The sequence below is a fragment of the Pygoscelis adeliae genome, unplaced genomic scaffold (genome assembly GCF_000699105.1).
Source record: "Pygoscelis adeliae isolate BGI_AS28 unplaced genomic scaffold, ASM69910v1 Scaffold108, whole genome shotgun sequence".
NCBI classification, from domain to species: domain Eukaryota; kingdom Metazoa; phylum Chordata; class Aves; order Sphenisciformes; family Spheniscidae; genus Pygoscelis; species Pygoscelis adeliae.
Genome location: NW_008825498.1, coordinates 4,022,183 through 4,041,128, shown reverse-complemented (window position 1 = coordinate 4,041,128; position 18,946 = coordinate 4,022,183). Strand labels below are relative to the sequence as shown.

General features: G+C 38.4%; 1 protein-coding gene across 1 annotated transcript in view; it reads left to right on the top strand.

The window, feature by feature from the left end:
• Nucleotides 1-13,131: 13,131 nt before the first annotated feature.
• The window catches only part of ASXL3 (additional sex combs like transcriptional regulator 3), a 109,596-nt gene continuing 103,781 nt past the window's right edge, over nucleotides 13,132-18,946 (top strand). Inside the window, exon 1 of the mRNA XM_009331428.1 lies at nucleotides 13,132-13,211. Coding sequence (XP_009329703.1) covers nucleotides 13,156-13,211 — 56 coding nt within the window. The 5' untranslated portion in view covers nucleotides 13,132-13,155. The remainder of the gene's footprint in view (nucleotides 13,212-18,946) is intronic.

The window sequence follows — 18,946 nt, the reverse complement described above, 5'->3', positions numbered from 1 at the left end:
AGATGCTTGACTGACTGAAGGGTGCTGGATACAGTGCAAGAGATAAGCAATAAGAGGAGTGGGCAGAGTGAAAGGCCTTGAGGATAAAGTCAGTGTCTGTGCAATCATTTGAGCTATTGTGTTTCATGCAGTCCAAAAAGGTAGTTTTCAACTGGTCTGTGAACTAGGGATTGAAAACTTCAGTAGAAGATGGGAAACTATAAAAAATTCTGAGTAATAGAGTCAAAGCAGTTGGTCAAGAACGTTTTGTATGGATTTTGGAAGTTAGATCAGAAAAGCATTGTCTTACTGTCTTTGTTTAGAAAAAAACAACCAACCAACAAAAAAAAGATCTAAGATATCTTAATCTGTCAAATTAGTTTGGCCTAAATGGGGATTTTTTTTTTTTTTTCTTCGGGGACCTGTTAGAATTTTTTGTAGATTAATGTCTAATGAAATAATTGTTATGTTGCAAAAGAGAACACTTCTGTCTCCATTAACTTGTAGGGTTACCTACTTTGCTTGGAGATAGACTGACACATTATCAAAACATTCTCATCCTACTGTAATTCTCGAAATCTTTAACACTTCCATTAAATTAAAAAACAACAAAAAAAGAAAATCTCTGTGTAGTCAACTTTAACTATCCTTAATCAGGACAGACTTGGTTTCATACTGTAATTTTCATGTGCTAACTCATTATATTAGTGTCTGAGCTGTAGGAGAATGTTTCAAGCTATTTAAAGTAATGTTAAATAAAGTAAAATAATGCTCCTGTCTTCATTCTGAGCCAGATCTGCAAAAGTAGCTGCCTAGATAACTGAGGTTGGTATATATGCATGGTGGTTAGGAAATGCTTCTGAAAGAGCTGCAAAGAGAATGAGAGGTTTAAAAAAAAATAAAAAATCACTGCACCTGTTTGCTGTTAGCATTCTTAGAGCTGTTATGGCAAAAAGCTTCATGTGTTAGTTAAAGTGTTGTTAAATGTTAAATTTAACACAAATTTAAACAATGTTAGATTGTTAAATGTTGGGGTTAATTTTATAGAAAAATACGGGTGTGGAGGGGGAGGGAAAGGATCTAGGAAAAGCATTCTGAGGATTAATGTTATGAAAAAAAATGAAGTTTTAAGTGCTACATACATACATAATAATAGTTATGAAGCTTACTACTTTTAGTACTTGCATACATTTTTCTGGGATTAGTAGAAGAGAATGAAACTGAGTTTATGTCTGTTGGCATGTCATGTGGTGAAAAGAGTGTGTGCTTGGGTGATACTGATATAATCCTGGGGAGAAAAATGGTAGTGCTGCATTGGGAAGCGGTGTAGAAGAGATGGAGATGTTCTTGTACCAATGACAAGTAGAATAGCAAATATACTGAAGGGAGGGGAAAAAAAAAAAATTCTATGACTGACAATGAAAGAAGTGAGGAACACCCCCCCCCCCCTTCTGAATTCTAGGATAAAATTGCATTTCATTCATTTGTTTATTTATTTTGCTACCATTTCATTTAATTAGATAACCAGCTGAAGTCTCAAAGTTTGGATTATTCTCAAACTTTGGGAGTATAAGGATCACAATGAAACACCACGATGAAAAAAATTGTCTTCTCTCTTCTCCTTCTGTCTTCCTCCTCCTCTTGTCTTGGAAATTAAATATTATGTTTTGATTATGTGGCATTCTGTTTATTTTTTAGATCAAGTTCCATTATGGGCTATCTCGGCCAAAGGAGTCTTGTTGAAATTATAAGTAATCCCTTTGAAATAATTGAAAAGACCAATTTGTCTTCTGAAATATTCTCTCATCCATTTGGTAGTAAGATCTCCTATTGGAATTTTCAGAATTGGTTTCAAATTATCTTGCCCAGGTTACTTCTAGAGCAGCAAAAAAATAGAAATCTCTTAGAATCTTCCATGTCCAAAAGTCTGTCTGACGTGGTGCTTGAATATGAGACTGTGGTAGTTTTCTTGTGATTCTGGACACCTTGGTTTATTTTTATTTTAACCTCATAGCATAGGACATAGCATGTAAATCTCCTAAGTATAATTTTATGTCTTTGGATGAGATTGTCTGGCACAGTTGAAGGAAGATTGCATTCCTGGATTTGAACTGTAAGGCTAATCTCACTACTAATTCTCCTTCTTTCAAAGATACAGTATGAATTCAGTAGTTACACTGGAAGCCCAAGTTGAGGCAGTGTAACTTTTCCATAAAACAGTTTTCATTCTTCTGTTCACTTATTGCTAGCTATTTTTGGAGGGAAATGGAAGATATAGCTAAAACATGTATTGTTAGCAACTTCTAAAACATTAAATCTAAAATGATGTGCCTAAACCCAATAGACATTGGATTTATTTGCCAGTAGCATTTCCTAGGAGCTGACAATTTTTGCTGCTACGTTTCCTGAGGAGGTGTGACTTCAGGAAAACTCAGATCCTCATGTGTATGTGTGTTGGTGCTCATAGAAAAAGAATAAAAACCATGACTGAATGTACTGTATAACAGCCATGTTTTACTCTCTCTTGGTTTGCTTTTCTTATGTTACAGTTACAGTCCTGATGGGTAACAGTTGAATCTGTTCAATGTATAGTGAGGGGTCTTAGGATAAGAAATATGCTGTGATGTTAAGGACCCTTGAAATAGAAGCTTGTCTTGAGCAGGAAGCCTAGCTTTACGAGGAGTCTCTGTATTTATATGCCTTTATAAAATCCTCTGTGATTCCTCTCTGTTGACCAATTATTTTGTTGTGATTCTGGAGTTTGGTGATGGTAGTTGCATGATGCATATGGCTGATGGCCATTTCTCACTGTAACCTGGTCAGTGCTTGTCCAGCTTGAGTTGGAGTGGTCAGCCAGTCTTGTAGCTCGGAATAATGCCTTCAAGCAGGGTCAGGAGTTTGGAGCCTCCAAAACAATTGCAGATTATCCTGAACATTTTCAGGTTTTCCATGAAGAAGACATGTTCTGTATTTTGGTTTGAGATCTGATTACAAACTGTTGGTTTAACAATCAGCATTTTGTCTCCTTACAAACTCCAGTTTTGAAGTCATAGTTTACCTTTCTTCTTTACAGGCTGGAGGTCCTATTGAATTTGTTTACCTATGCCAAGTGATTGCTCCTATTGGTTTAAATCTCGAAGGGAAATCAGCATCCAGCTGGTAGACAGTTGTACTGATGAGGACCCATTGATTTTTTCTCTCCTATCCACTTATAAGAAATCAATAAGAAATGTCCTTAGCTTTCATGATACTTCTTCCCTGCCATAATGTTGCCCTGTTACCAGGCTGGTCTGTCAGGGCTGGTCTCAGTTGCTGATCACATTATATGTGGATGTGATTAACAGCCTGATAAAAATGTTTAAGTCAATACTTGAGCAGCCTAGATAAAGATAACGCTTTGTGGCGAGAGCTTTTTAATAACGTGTTCTATTTGATGTAAACCAATAGTAAAGAATTGCTGTTTTTAACAGAAAAAAAACTTTTATATCAAGGATTAAAGTTCACCTAGCTTAGCATGATTTAGCAGTATCCAGAAAAGGAGAATTTAAGAAAATACAGACAATTCATGTTCCATTTTGGGGGAAAAATAATTCTTCCCTCTTTAACACAACTCTTGCTTATCATGTTTTTTTTTTTCACCACAGTATTATCTGAAGTGTTTTCTTTCATAAGGGGGAGTGGGGAGCATGTAAACGAAATATTCTGTGTGCATTTCTCCGAAGCGATAGGCTTTTGAAAGATTATTAACTTAAATTTAGGATGGTCAGATTATTTTACAAGGTCCCTGGGAAGAAGCGAGAATGAAACTTTTCTCAAAACTTAAGGAAAGCTGCTCCTTCTATCCCGAGTTTTGTTTATGTATTTATATGAATACAAACACAGATACAGAGCCATTATATGTTCTTTCTAATCTGCCTGTATGGTGACAAATGTTTCTTAGTAATACTTGTTAAATAGCTTATTTTTCAAACCTTCAAACAGATGCTACTAAATATCACTATAAACCACCAGTATGGACTTCAGTTCTGCAATATATGGTGTATTTAACAGGACAAGTGTGGGTGGACTTAGGTGATGAGATGGGGGAAAGGACTATGTGGAAAGACTGATGAGAAGGACTGAACAAATAAATGACACAAAATGGATATGAGTTAGTGAACTGCAAAATATTCTCCTATTTTTGAAAATCTTAGATGAGTAATTGTCAACTGTGCCATCTGTAAGTAATGTGGGCTTCCAAACTTGTGGCAATTAAAACTGCCTAGCATCCCACTCCAGCGCTGTATTTTATTCTGTGTACAAGTCAGTACTGAAGACTAATCTCTTATGACATTAATCGTCTCATGAGGAGAGACGGAATAAATCACAGTAGCCCTTCCTCTCTTCACTCATGAAGATAAATGCCATAACATGATGGCTGATCTTTGTTATGACACTAACCATTATATATTTAACAGAGATAGCAAAATCCCACTGACAGCTAACAAAAGAATTCTCTCTTTACACATTCTATGAGAAGGCTGTATTTCTTCAGTTCAAAAACATGACTTATCATATGTGCTCTCAGAGCAATTTAAGCAGTAGATCTGGATTGTGCCAGTGAACTCTACTCTGTACACAATGATGTCATGATTCAGACTAATGAAAACTGATGTGAAATAATTGTGCAAGCTTTGGAAGGAATAAACTGCATAACACCCAAGAACTCTTAAGACTCTACTCTTTTGTATTGTCTGTTCTGACAAGAAAGAACAACTCTCCTATTTAAACCAACCAAACAAGCAAGACACCACCCCCCCAAAAAAAACCAAAACAAAACAAAAACAACAACCCACAAAACCAAAGCTTTCAGCATTTTTTGTTTTGTGGAGATTTTGGTTTTCCATTTTGCCTCCAGTACTTGAACAGGTGTGCTCAAGGAACTGAAAGTGGCTTTTTGTTGTGTCCATGACTGCAAGGGCCTTCTAATTTTTCCAGCTTTATCACTTGCTGTACACCTCTTGGGAATTTCTTTCCAGGTTTTCCATGCATTAGATACATTCTGGTCTTTCTTTCTGGGATAACATTACTAAGAAAGATTCTTAGTAATTTTCTGCATCTCTGCTTGCTTATTAATTGAAAGGGAGTGATGATGTGTATCATTCTGTGAGTGAGGAACAGAGCAAACAACTGAGTTGTGAAGTTTATAGTCTTCCCTTGTGAGGTTAAGAGGATCAATGTGACTTATACTGGCTTTTCACCTAAGCAGCAAAACGTGCTGTAAATTTCATGAGGTAGTTTCATGCCGTCTATCTGACAGAATTAAAATGGGAGTATAATTTTTACAGTTTTATGTCTGCTGCTGTTAACCGTATTTTAGTAACATGGATAGAAGTGCTTTTTGGTTGGTTAAATACATCCATGGTGCATCAATGGAGTCAATGTCAGTTGCAGCATGAAACTTGTTTTACCCTTTTAGTGGGTGAGTTTTACCTGGATGAAATACTTAAAATGGCTGAAACTCATATGCAAGAATATTTAGGTAGAGTGCATAGTTTAAAATATTTTATTTGTACTCTGCTATCCTTCTCCCCCCCCCCCCCCTTTTCTTTTTTTTTGTTTTCTTTTTTGCCTTCTGGAAATCTTAGGTCTGTATCTTTAGGACACTGTCTAACAAGATAAGCTCTGATAGTAAAGCAATGGCAAGAAAAACGGCATAACTGTCACCTCCTGTTAAATTTGGTACATTCAGAGAGTAGCCAGTAGGAATTTTATTTCTCACATTAAAAGTAACCCTTACACATTACATTTGCCTGTGGAAATTAAGCGATGAAGGCTTTTAAAACAAACATACTCATGCTCTCTGTTCATTTTTCTGGGAAGTTTTACTCTTCTTTTTTTTTTTTATTTTACTATGCTGAAATATAAGTTATACAGCAAACCTTTCAGTGTCTCAGGAAAAAAAAATCTGTATCAGTTTTCAATAGAGAAAACAGCATATGTGGAAGCGAATATGTTTGGGGCTTGGTGGTTCTTAGTATTTTTTTTTTCTTGTTCCCATAGTAGTGATGAATGTATTCCCACTGGTGGTAGTTATTTCCTCTGTTATCTGTAATACAAAGGCAGCTGACAGGGCACTCATATCCATTGCGCTCCATTAGTTCCAGTCACCTAAGCGTGGTCTCTCTTAATTTTGTACAGGGGTAGGTGCCAAAGGGGAACTTTCATCCCTGCTGGAATTAGAGTCATTTCAGGATCGTGGCCTGTGTGATCAGCAAATGAGTGCAGATTTCAGTAATGTTTTTGTGTGGCAGAGCTGTGTTTTGCTCCTGGCCCCTTCTCTGGAATAATGATTTGTGGTTGTAAACAGCTTTGACCCATGTTTTTGAGCTGGATGCACTGATACAGAAATTGAAACGTCTACTCTAAACTAAATAGGCAGAGAATATGGTGTACAAGCCATGGGAGGTTCACAACACAATTTGTCCTGTCAGCACCTAAGAGCTACAGCGTGCTGCTAGCTAGCTATTCACTATTGACTGCCTAGGCAGCGCTTATGTACCTGTGTATGGGTTTTGGGGAACCCATGGCAATGAACATGCATTAGCATGGATGTGCTAATGTTTCAGGAGGCAGAGGACATAGGAATGTACTGTGGTAAGGACGGGGGAAAAAAGGTATTTCAGTAGGGATGCAGAAAGGTAGGAGATACGGAAGTTAGGGGTATTGCAACACCTCAAAAGATGAGAGTATCAGTTTGAGAGTAGAGAAAGGCTGGGCAGAGTGAGAGGCGAATGGGGTATTATGATAGAAAGCAAGAAGAGGTATGGCTTGCATGGCTAAGCAGAAGTCTGGAGGCTGGACTGCACTGTCAGAATTGAGCAGTCATTCTGAGAATCTGGATGCTCCATCACTTGAACTGAAGTCATCGCTAGTAATGCTGCTGCTAATAATGGAACCCATGCCGGGGTAGCAAGTTTGACATCCTGCTCACTGGGGTATGTATCTTTGATCCTGATCTTACAGAAATCTTACAGGATTCTGTGTGCTCACTGGGTTCATCCTGTTACAGTCACTGAGGTGTTTATGGATCTGTGCTGACAGAGCCTTTAAGTGAAAGTTCCTGGTTGCTCAGACAGGCTGATTGCGTTAGTAAAGAGAAAAATACGAAGGTTTCCTTTTGTTTCAGTATGTCAGACAAGATCAGTAAGTTATTATGAGTCAGTTGTTTAGGGTTGAAAATGTTACCCTATGTTTTCTGGTGTGATGTATGAGGCCACTAGCAATGGCAAGATGTTGCTGCTAGAGCTTCTGCCCTTTAAAGGAATAACACAATCGTATGTTTAATTTTAACTGAATTGTAATCCAATTTCTTTTGAATTCAAAATGTCAAGTGTACAGTTTATCTGGAATTTCCAAAGCACTGTGCTGCCTTTCTATCAGTTTAAAATACGACATTATAAATAAATTTTAAAAAGAACAATAAAAGGGTCCAGACATCTCGGAACAAACCTCAAACCAGCCCGTCAAAGCAATGGAATGAACAAACAAATCATTCAGCTTCTTTCTTGCTCTTTCCTTTCATTCAGTATTTTAGGAGATGATAATGCCTTACGTATCTGGCAGGGTAGCAAAGCTAGGCAGTTTCAGACCGACTTGCAAACAAATTCTATACTAGAAATTCTCTTGCAGGAGACATTCTCCCAGTTGTTCCCTGTAGTTCATGCTAAAGGAACTGTAAAGTGCTTTTGACTGAAAGAGGGCTGGGGAAAAATGTTTTTTGGTGTACTTTTGTCCTGCTTTCGGTTGGGATAGAGTTAATTTTATTCCTAGTAGCTGGAGAGCTCAAACCATTTGAGCTCTACAGGTCAGTGGCATTACTTCTGAACCTAAAAAAAGTGTGGACTAGCAAGCATGCACATAACTGATGTTAAAACTTAATGTATTTCAGCAGGTTTAGGTATTTTTGTGTTGCTTTCTTGTTCATGTTACAACTTTGTTCCTTTCCTTGCTTGGTTTTACTTTTGTTTCTTATCTGTAGTGGTGCATGGATTACAGAGACAAATTCATAGTATGGAGCATACCATGAAAGACATGTCTTATGAAATGCACCTTCTTCTACTCAGATTTTATAACTTCCTTATTGTAACTGCAACTGCTCAGAGACAAAAGTCCTATCAGGAGAATTATTACTTCCGTTTCAGCTTCTTTTAATATTTTAGTACTTGGAAACTACTCTTTACCTTTCTCTTAATCACCATCAGCAAGAGCTCCATGAATATCTATTTGAGAACTTCTGTTAAAATAGGTTGTAGTGCATCTTCCCTTCTTATTTTCATCCTTCCTTCCTCTTTTTCATGTATCATGTACCCTCCCTCCTCTTGATCTTGCTGTTTTCTCCTCTTCATCCATCTCTATGCACTTCCCTTCTTCCCCCACTCTGTACACTACCCTACCCTCTTCTAACCATTTACGCATCTTTCTTTGCACAAAGGGCTTTGAACTTTTACCAGGCTGCTGATAATTCCCCAAAGATTTAATGAAAAATGAATACAAAATATTTGAGTGGGGCATTTCCCACAATAGAAGTCAGTCCTCCTGTTAACCTCACACAAGCAGCTGGAAAAGACAATGCTGGATTTTTTCCAGGATGATGTTCTTGTACCCTGTTTGGGACTCCATCTTTCAATTCCTTAATTTAGTAATGGGTGGCTAGAAAATATCATATATTTTCTGCTTAGGAGAAGGAAAGTTATTTTTCTGTTCTTTTATTCACCCTGCTGTCTTAGGGCAGTAAAGGTTGTCTATTGTGCAGTTCAGCCTGACTTGTATTTTAGCTGTTGAGTGGGAGCACTGGCAGTAACTGTACTGTTCCTCTTTCTCCTCCCAAATTATTTAAATAATGTTCTAAAAAGAATTGCTTCAGTTTGTGAGTAGTGGCTTAGCCTATAGTTTGACCAAGCAGATGTAATAAAATGATCCTGATTTTTTGTCAGCTACCTGACCTTCAGATCCCTGCAGGCAGCTTCCAGAAATGGAAGAGGCTCTGGCTGGTTCCAGCTAACTGTGCTCTGGCCTCACAGTCAGCATCAACAAGCCCACTAGACTGATCTGCCTGCTGCTTTTGGACCACAGCACAGTATCAGACCACACTTGGTTCTTGTTTAGAAGAATCATTTTCTGTCAGCGTAATAACTGATAGCTGCAGGACTACTAGTCGCTTCCCTGGGAAAGCTTCTGACTTTCTGCAGGAATGTTTACGGGTGGCAGGAAGGCCGACTTTCTACTTCACTTTTCTTCATGCTGTCCCTCTGCTTGTGTTCCCTCTAGTGGCTGAAATGCAAACGATTGAGCAGATCTGATTCAGGTAGTCACAAGCAGCTGTGTATGTAAATTAAACTAATCATTCTGTCAATTATATAGAGATTCTCTTCTGATTTTGTAGGCGAGCTGAGCATTCAGGATTTCTGTCTTATGCAAAGTTGAGTCTTGACTCTGCTCTAGAGTTTTCTTGTTAACAGTTCACTGGAAAGTGTTTTTTCCCCACCGTGGCAACTGATTTTTTTTGAGCAGTTGTCAATGCACAGAAGATGATAGATGCCGTGGTGAGAAAAGGAATTTGGATTTCTTCTTGTCTCATATAACTGACATGACTTTTCCAATGAAACTGGGAATGTACGTGTTTGTGGCATCTGTGTAATTATTTAATATCTCTGAAGTTGTGGGTTGATATGTGTAGGTGATACAAACATAACAATTTGTCAGGCTGCTACCATTTGCTGGGAGGCTTGATTTCCACTGTGCTTGGTAGGATCTGAGTCGTCTTCTCTTTGAGCCATTAATCAGCGTTTGAATGAACACCAAGAATGTGTTCAGTGCAATGACTACTTCTGTTCTGTTCCAGATTGTCCTGATGGGTATCAAATTATTTGTCCCAGTTATTTAGCAGCTGTCCCTTTTTAAGGCTGTGGTTGAATGGCAGGAATAAATAGAGCATATTTGATCCTCTGTGGTAGAGGTTGCAGTCAGTGCAAAGCATTCTTCTGCCATTGTTGTTCTTAACAAAATACATCGAAACAATCATACTCTTCATGACAGTACTTTGGCATGTTTTAATTTCAGCATTATTAGTCACTGCCCATATACGATACAAGTGTTGGTGGATGGAGTGGGAGGAGGGAGAAAGATATTTAAAACAGATAAAGGCTTCCTCCCCTGACGTGCATTACTTTTTCTGACCAAGAAATCTATGACTTAACTATGGTACTGCATTTTAGTATTTTATTTGCCTTAAGGCACAGTTAGTAATTCAGTTTGAATTTCTAATATTATTTTTAAAAGTCTTAGAAATGCAAAAGGGATTGCGGGCTTTTCGCAGTGTTAATGGTGAGATACAGAAGCAAGAGACGCTAGTGCAATTATCAGTTCAGTGTATTCATTAGTTCACAGACTCTTAAATAATACTCTGATGCTGTTTTCCATAACTGGGGGAAGAAAATGAGATTATCATTAAAATGTTTTTACAAGTAATTATTTTTATTTTCTTACTGTGATAAATCGTTAGGTTAAAACTGGGGGGGCGGTGTGACAGCATGGTGGGAAGGGCAGAAAAAACATCTTTACTAAGGTTCTCTGCTAAATTAATCTTTGTTCTGATAAAGAAAACTTAATCAGGTACACAATAACAGGATTTTCAACTTAAGCAGTGTTTGAATTGGAGAATTAATGCTTTTCAGTTAGGGTATGAACAGTTCTTTAAATAACAGGCTTTAAAAGGTTTAAAGGGTTAGATGAACAGAACTAAATTCATGGGTATATGAACTGCAGCCCACACTACATGTCCGGAGTAAAACAAGTCCACACAATGGGCAATTGTTTGCTCCCGCACATTCAGCTTGTCTAACATACTCTGCATTTCAGTTTGTCATTATACCCTGAATGTGTTCACTTCATACTGTGGTATTTGAAATCTGCCTTGAGGGTTTGATTAAACTTTCTGTAGTGGTGTAATGCATCCTGCTTGTTGGTTTCATTGTTGTTTGGTGAAGATCTCTTCCGTATCCGTATGTCTAGCCATTGTTTCCACCACCAGTTCAGTGCAGCTTCCTCAGCACAAACTGCTCTCCCTTCTCCCATTGTCCAGAAAGGGTGACTTCTGATGGTTGCGTAGCTTTATTGTTTCCTTCCCATTATTGTCAAACTCACGTGGTAATACTTGGCACTTTTACTGACTTTATAGACTAGGATGTGATGTCGTAGAGAAGGGGACAGGGCTACCCAAATTTTCTCAATTGCAGGGAGGAGCTGCCCAGGTGTGCTGAGGGGCCTGTACTCAGGAAGAGAAACAGGGAATCCTCCACAGTGAGTAACCCCACTTTCAAGTGCACACAGTTTCCTTCATAGCTGTGTCCAGTACAGTGTAGTTTCCTCTTCTGTCCTTTCCAGTTTGCCCTCTGGAATGTTCCCAGTTCAAATATCTTCTTTTCCCTTTATTTTGGTGTATTCTCATTTTACCTTGTCCTTTTTCTTTGTCTTCTTTCTGAAGATTAAAGTTTCCACTTTTGTCTCTTCACACCATTAATCTTTTCTCATCCTAGTCTTAATCTTTATACGCATTGTCATTTCTCCAATGTGTCATTGTGGTTCTGTCACTAATACATTGTATCATTTCTCTTCCCTTGCTGTGCAATGGCCCTTTTCCCAGCCCTGTGTGGGTCCTTCCATCCTTACTCATTGCCATACTCTTTCCTACCCACTCTTCTTTCTCCTTTCCAATCACCTTTTGGTTTTCCTTTCCCGACGGGTCCCTTTTGAATCTTGTCTATTGATGTACGTGAGATAAGCGCAGTTCAGCTCCTAGACCTTTCTAGTACAGCCCTCACTTCTGCATTTTCCTTTGTGGAACTGAAAGATAAAGGATACAAAGCTCATCTGTAACAAAGAACCGAAGGATTTGGTAAACTGTGTTTTGGCTGCGAAAGGAGAGAACAGGCAGTAAATCAGAATTGTAAAATGGCAGGAGAGGGCTGAGCTCGTCAAGTTGTAGTGAGTAGGGAGGCTTTGGCTTTAGGTGAGCTGCTTGAATTACAGCCCTGGCTAGCACCCTTCACACTTTGATGACTTGCATGATACGATGTGGTCGTATCTCTAGTCCCTAGTGGGCAGGTATCCACACAGTAGTAGCTACTTTCACAATTGCCATCATTTGGTAACTACTAAAGAGAAGCTCAGGATCAGATGAATTTGGAGACCAAACTGATTTCTTATTTACCCAGGGTAGTAATGCAAGTTCTGGCTGAGATATGTTGGCAAGATGCTCTGGGAAGCTTGATTGCCGTGGCCTGTGCTGCACCTTTTACTGCTGATTGAAAGGTTTCATTTTCCAGGGCTGTCAATCTGGCACTTTACATGAGCAAAAGAGTAGCTGTTTGTTTAACAGCTTAAAACTGATGGGGACAAAAAGGAAGTGGAAAACCAGAAAAATCTGTACGAAATAGTTGTATCTGGAAAAGGAGTGGGTTACTTTGGGCTCAATTGGAAAAGGCAAAGGAGTGGAAAACTGAGCTGAACTGGAAAAATATACTGCACTCTGTCATGTAGCATCTTGTGTGCTGTGACTGTTCTGACTACTTAATTTTTCATTGTTTTGAGAAACAAAAAGCATTTAAAAATTGAAACCTATCTGTGTCAATTCTCACAGTAGCTCCTGTTCTACAAATGGAAGATTTTAGCCAATTTTGTTCCTGAGGTCATGACAAAACCTAAGTGTAGAATATTCAAATGATCTCAAATAGTTCTAAAGTAATAAAAATCAAAAAAGAAGACTAGCTGTCTCTTTCTTTCTGTGTTGTTTTTGGTTGTTTTTTTTTTCCCCCTCCTGCCTGAAAGGAACTCTGTTGCTGTGTGATAAAACTAGTTGCATATTTCAACTCTTTTATTTGGAACTCGGTAAGGCGGAAGTAGCAGATGATGCACAAAAGCATCAAGTAAATCTTATTCTCGCTGCAGTTTCCTGGATTATATCTGGCCTTCCAACAGAGGACTCCAGTCTCAACACTACCGTTCCCTGCCTTTCACAAATGACTACATAAAAACTGCATGATCGCATAACCTTTCAGATTCACAGGACAGCTGTGTCTTGTCACTTACACATTTATTATTTCTTTTCAGGCATTGGAAAAGTACCCCAACTCACCAATGACTGCAAAACAAATACTGGAAGTCATTCAGAAAGAAGGATTAAAAGAAACAAGGTCAGTGTTTATATGTTCTGTATTTTTGTGCTCTCTTTGAAAACCATCTAGGAATGGTGTATAATCTTTACAAAACATAAAGTGCTGGTTAATGGCTGAATTGATTTCCAGTACCAAAGTGGGAAATATAGCTGATGGGTTTTGTTTGTTTGTTAGTTCAAGGCTTTTAAAATGGTTAGTGACTGGCTTAACTTTGTACCTTCCAAAAGGAGTCTGTGGGCCAGCTCCAGTCCAATGGCCTTTCTTTAGAAAGACAGTGTGATCTGCTCAGACAGCCCAGTGCTACATCTGATTTTTTCTTAAGGACTGAAGCTTGACAACTCGGTTGCCTCTGCCACCATGTGCATGGACAAAGTGTGAGATGGAGCTAGATGCACTCCTTCTCTCACTTGGGTTTGTGGTCTGGCACTTAAATCACTGTTATGACATGCTTGCTGTTGCCTGTGGTAACAGGGGATGTGCTGATAAAGAATTGGGAATGGAAGGAGAGGGGTGTTTGAAGACTGGGAGCTAGTCTGTGTGGCTGCAGAGGTTGGATACTGAGTTGCTTAATAACAGTGTACTTTGGATGTAGATTTCAACTATGGTCATTAAGCTGTTAGGGGATAGGTGGGTTATCCAGAGCCTATGAAAATCAACACTTGTCTTCCATTGACTCCTAGTTCAGATGGGCATGCAGCTTCTTGTTCCTCAAAGGTGACTGACTACGTGGTAGGTCTTCTACTGACCTGCAGATGGAAACTTGGGCAGGAAGTAAAATCAGTTAAGGAAAAACTGGTTGATTGGTGGGGGTCTCCTATAAGATGCAGTCCTCTTCTCCAAATGTTATAGTAAAAATTTTCTGTTCTAATAAATTATTTTAATACTTGTTGCTGTCTCAAAGCAAAGGGAGACATCCGCTTTTATTTTAATTATATTCTTTTAGTGTGGCACCTAAAATCTATGACAAGAGAACTTCAAAGCCTGTGTAGAGGAGTAGGAACACATTATGTCTGTTGCTTCTGAGTTTATTCTGGTGAACCAGAAGTAATGATGGGACATATTTTTACTGAATTCACTGTTGTTCCAAAGAAACAGAACACTCTGCATGATCATTTGCACTGCATAGCCATGCACCGCTTTGTTGGTAGCCTCATAACATGCTTATAATAGCTGTATTTTGGTAAAATTGCAAAAGAGATGGTATGCAAGACGAAGTTGAATTTGCCACCTTTTACAGATATAAAATGCTTTAGTTCTTGTCAAGAAATTGCTTCAAGTATATTTGGCAATGATGCCAAGGAAACAAGGGGATGAAAACTTCTGAAAACGAGTGTCCAAACGTGTGTTATGCTGCAAGGATTTGCATGCAACAACAAAAAAGCAAGAAAACCCAACTTTGAAAATCTGTTTTTGTTAAGATACTGTTTCTCACAGCAGTGAATAGATTGCTTTCTTCTTGCATCTTGTGATATGAGACAACTGCATGGGAGAGGCTCGCATGCCTGATAATAGCATTTCTTTGTAATTTTAAAAATTCTTGTTTCTGTGAACAGTGCATGAATAAAATTTTGTGTGCAAAACCTATGGGAGGGAGTGAAGGCAGCGTCTTTATGATTTAAATATAGAAAATGTGGAAGCCCTTTTTAATTGCTGCAGAATGAATAATAAGAGAAAGATTCCTTTGAAGAGGTTCAAAGCTAGATCTTCTTTCATTTCTTCAGTTACTAAGAAACAATTGCAGGGAGATAGGAAGGAAATTCTGATTTTTATTCATGGTATGGTATGTGCAGGTATGTGTGAACGTGTAGTAGATTGCAGGATGGCATATGTGGTCATGAGTATCTAGATAACTGAGAAGGATAAAATTCAATGTTCTTTACTCCTTACTTGAAACATTGTACTACATTATAGGCTAGGTCATCCTAAACTGATTAGCCTAAAAATTCTAAATTCTGCAATTGTAAAAACAAAAAATGTTGATTCTGTATTGATTTTTTTTGAAGTTTGGATTCTCATTTAACTTCTGATTTCATGTAAAAGTTGTGTTTCTGCTGCATTTTAATATTGATTAGGCACAAACCTGCAAAGTTATCTGAGCGCCTGAGTCTTAATAGGAGCCGATAAGGTATTTGACTTCATACACATATTTTTTGATTGGGCTTCAGTGCATAAGTAATATTTTGTTTTCACAGTCCTTGAATTCAGAGACTCCCATTTACTTCATCCAGCTTTGCAATTTCTTTCAGTACCTTTCTGCCAGTATGGTACCTTTGCCGTTACTAAAGATGATCTTTCCTGGTCTCTATGCTGCAGCCAGCTAAGATGAGTAAAGGATGTAAATTTATGATGTGCAGTCACCTGGTCATAGGCAGTAGAATGGCACTAGCATATTTTATTCTGTATTGATTTGTGTATTCTTCAAGTCTGAACTTGTACCAGCAATATGTTACTACTTTAATATACTTTACTTAATCCTTTATACTGATTATCACTGTTGGTAGAACCTTGGCAATCCTAAATGAAGTTCTTAAAAAATTCTCCTCTCTACTGTTCCATTTATAGATGAGCGAGATTAATTAATGCTGCAATATATTTGAAAAATGACTAAGCCAATTAATCTAAAGCTTTTTGCTGTGGTAGTAAATCTGAATGAATAACGTATGATTTTCAGCAATCTCATTCTCATTATGTGTAATCTTTAAAAAGACAATGTCAGACTATTCAGTCTCTTCTTTTCTTTGTTTGCAATAAAGACATCAAGTTGCACGTTTATTTTTTTATTACTCAAATAATTAAATACTATAGAAGGAAAATTCCAAAGTTACGAGGTAGATATATGTTAGAAAATAAAATAAAAACTTACTGACATGTCCTGCGAGAGGTTATACACCTACCCAGTTTCCTATATCTTGGGGGATGTAAAGCTCAATTTTGTTTGTTAAATATCTTTCCTGTTATGATGGTTAGTTGTAAAATGGTCAGCAGGCAGGCAGTTCTTCTGCTACCTAGAAGGAGTAAAAACTTTTAAGGCAAACCTTTTTGGGATGTAGAAAATATATGGTTTTCTTTCAGGGTGGGGGCAGGGAGGGAGAAGTATTTATTTTACATTCATGCCTGTGCTGATAGCTAACGGTGTCAGGCCAACAGCCCTGGACACTGAAATCTCTTTACAAAGAAGATAGACAGCAGCTCACTCCAGTGCACGATGCTCTGGATTTTCCTTCCTTAGCATCCACTGTCCTGTTCTTTTGAAAACAATTCCCTGTCCCATTGTAACTTTCTAGACTCGCAACCTGCTGGTTATGTATCCTAGCATGAGATTTTGCCGATTTTGTTAGTGTGACATAGACTACTCGTCAGAGTATGCTCCACTATAGCCTCAGTGCTCCTTTTCCACTGTGCTGCTGCCTCACTAGTTGTTCTCCATCTTGTGTTTCCGCTGTTACTTATTCCTGTTGAGGTCTGGAATTCCCCTTACTGAATTGTATTCAGGTCTTCTGCAGACCTTTTCTTAAATTTATTAAGATTGCTTTAACATGTAGTCTTGTCTTTCAGCATGCATGCAGCCCTTCCAAGTTTAGTGTCATCTGTTTATTAGAACTTGTTTCCTTTTGCAGCATTATATTTCTCTTCTTTGCTTATGAAAGTCCCATGAGAAACAATGTTCAAAGGCTCATGAAGTTGGGCTACATGATACCTACTGCTGCTTCTCTAACTACAGGGTCTGCTACTATGTCATAAAGAATATTTTGATAGATTTTGAAGTAACTTGTTCTTGACAGGTCTATGTATTACTCAACTTATTCCAAATAATTTTTATTCCATATTTTGGGTGAATTGAAATTCAGTTGCTGCATCTTTACTTCCTTGGCTCTGCCTTTTTTTTTTCATTTTTTTAAAGCTACTCACTAGATGTTTTCCAGTCTTTTGGAATCACTGCTGTCCTCTACAAATTCTCAAAAATGACTAGTGATAATTCTGAGACTGGTTCAGTCAGCTCTAAATACCATGTGGTGAATTTCAACAGATTTAACTGATTTGAGAACATCTGATTTATTTAATTATCATCTAATGAATTTTCTCCGTGTTTGTTCCTGGTGTTGGTTTTAGTAGCTGTCTAATCATAGACACCGTTCTAATTAGGTGTCAACAAAGAAGAGGCACTAGCATTCCTGTGCTTTTGGTGTAAGTGCTCAGTGCCACCCCTTCACGGAAGAGCAAGCCAGTTTCCTACCTGTTGGTGTGCTTACAGAAATGTCTTTGTGCATGGTGGGTGGGTGAGTTTGCTGAAGTTTAATTTCCTGAAGCCCATTTTCTTCTTTTTATGTTCTTCCTTATTTTCCTAAAAATGAAGAATCATCCCTTCATGAACGCTCAGTGTTTTCAGCTGCTTCTTCCCCACTGGTTCAGATCAAACATAGTACTGCCTTCCTTCCTAACTGCTTTTTATGTCTTCTGTTCAAGGATTTTTGTTCCTAACACAGTCCCAGGAACTTGCCAGATGCTTCTCTGTCCTTGTGTCTTTCTTTTCCCAAGAGGTGCCTGCATGGTCATAATGGGGATATTTAAGTAGGTCATGTGTTTTAAAAATTTTTGCTGATTCTCACAGAAAAAAGCTTCTCTCTCTAATTCTCCTGGTTTCCTGCTATATTAAACTGTGACCCTATGTCATGGTTTAACCCCAGCCAGCAACTGAGCACCATACAGCTGCTCGCTCACTCCCCCGCCCCGGTGGGATGGGGGACAGAATTGGAAGAGTAAAAGTGAGAAAACTCATGGGTTGAGATAAAAACAGTTTGATAATTGAAATAAAATAAAGTAAAAAAGTAATAATAATAATAATAAAAAAATATACACAGGTGATGCAGCATGATGCAATTGCTTACCACCTAGTCAGTCCCCAAGCAGCGGCCCCCCAGCCAGCTTTTCCCTAGTTCATCTACTGAACATGACATCACATGGCATGGAATATCCCTTTGGCCAGTCTGGGACAGCTGTCCTGGCTGTGCCCCCTCCCTGCTCTTTGTGCATCTCCAGCCTTCTCGGTCAGTAGAGCATGGGAAGCTGAAAAGTCCTTGACTAGTGTAAGCACTACTTAACACACTGATGTTTTAGTTGTTGCTATCAATGTTATTCTCATCCTAAATCCAAAACACAGCACTGTACCAGCTACTAGGAAGAAAATTAACTCTATCCCAGCTGAAACCAGGACAGTATCCACCCCTTATTCTATACCATCTACATCATGCCCAGGTCCCACACTTTCCAGCACATTCCAATTAATCACCACCACTTTTCCTGTCTTTTGATATATATACAGATATCATTCCCTTAGTCTATGGGCCATCCCTATAAAATATTTGTTGAGTTCATTTAGTCCATGACTTTGGGCTCCATCTGTCATAACAGTCCTTCAGGGCAGGAGAGATGGTGTGTGGTGTTGGATTGTTGCATGCTGAAGCCAGTTCTGGTTCCACTACCGCTGCACTTGTCCGATTCTACCATTGCTTGCACTTTGCTCAGTTTCATCAAAATTCATTCTTCATTAATCTAGGTGATTCTTACTGTAATACCACTGATATGGCATATAGCCACCATAGAAGTGCTGATATGCAGTATTATACAGCAATTAACATCATACAGTTCAAATCATTGGCTATTCTCACCTAAAATCAAATCCCCTTGAGGTACACATCGGACTTCACCATCCTCCCGCATTATCCACCAAGTGCACCCAGGTCCTTGAGCAAAAG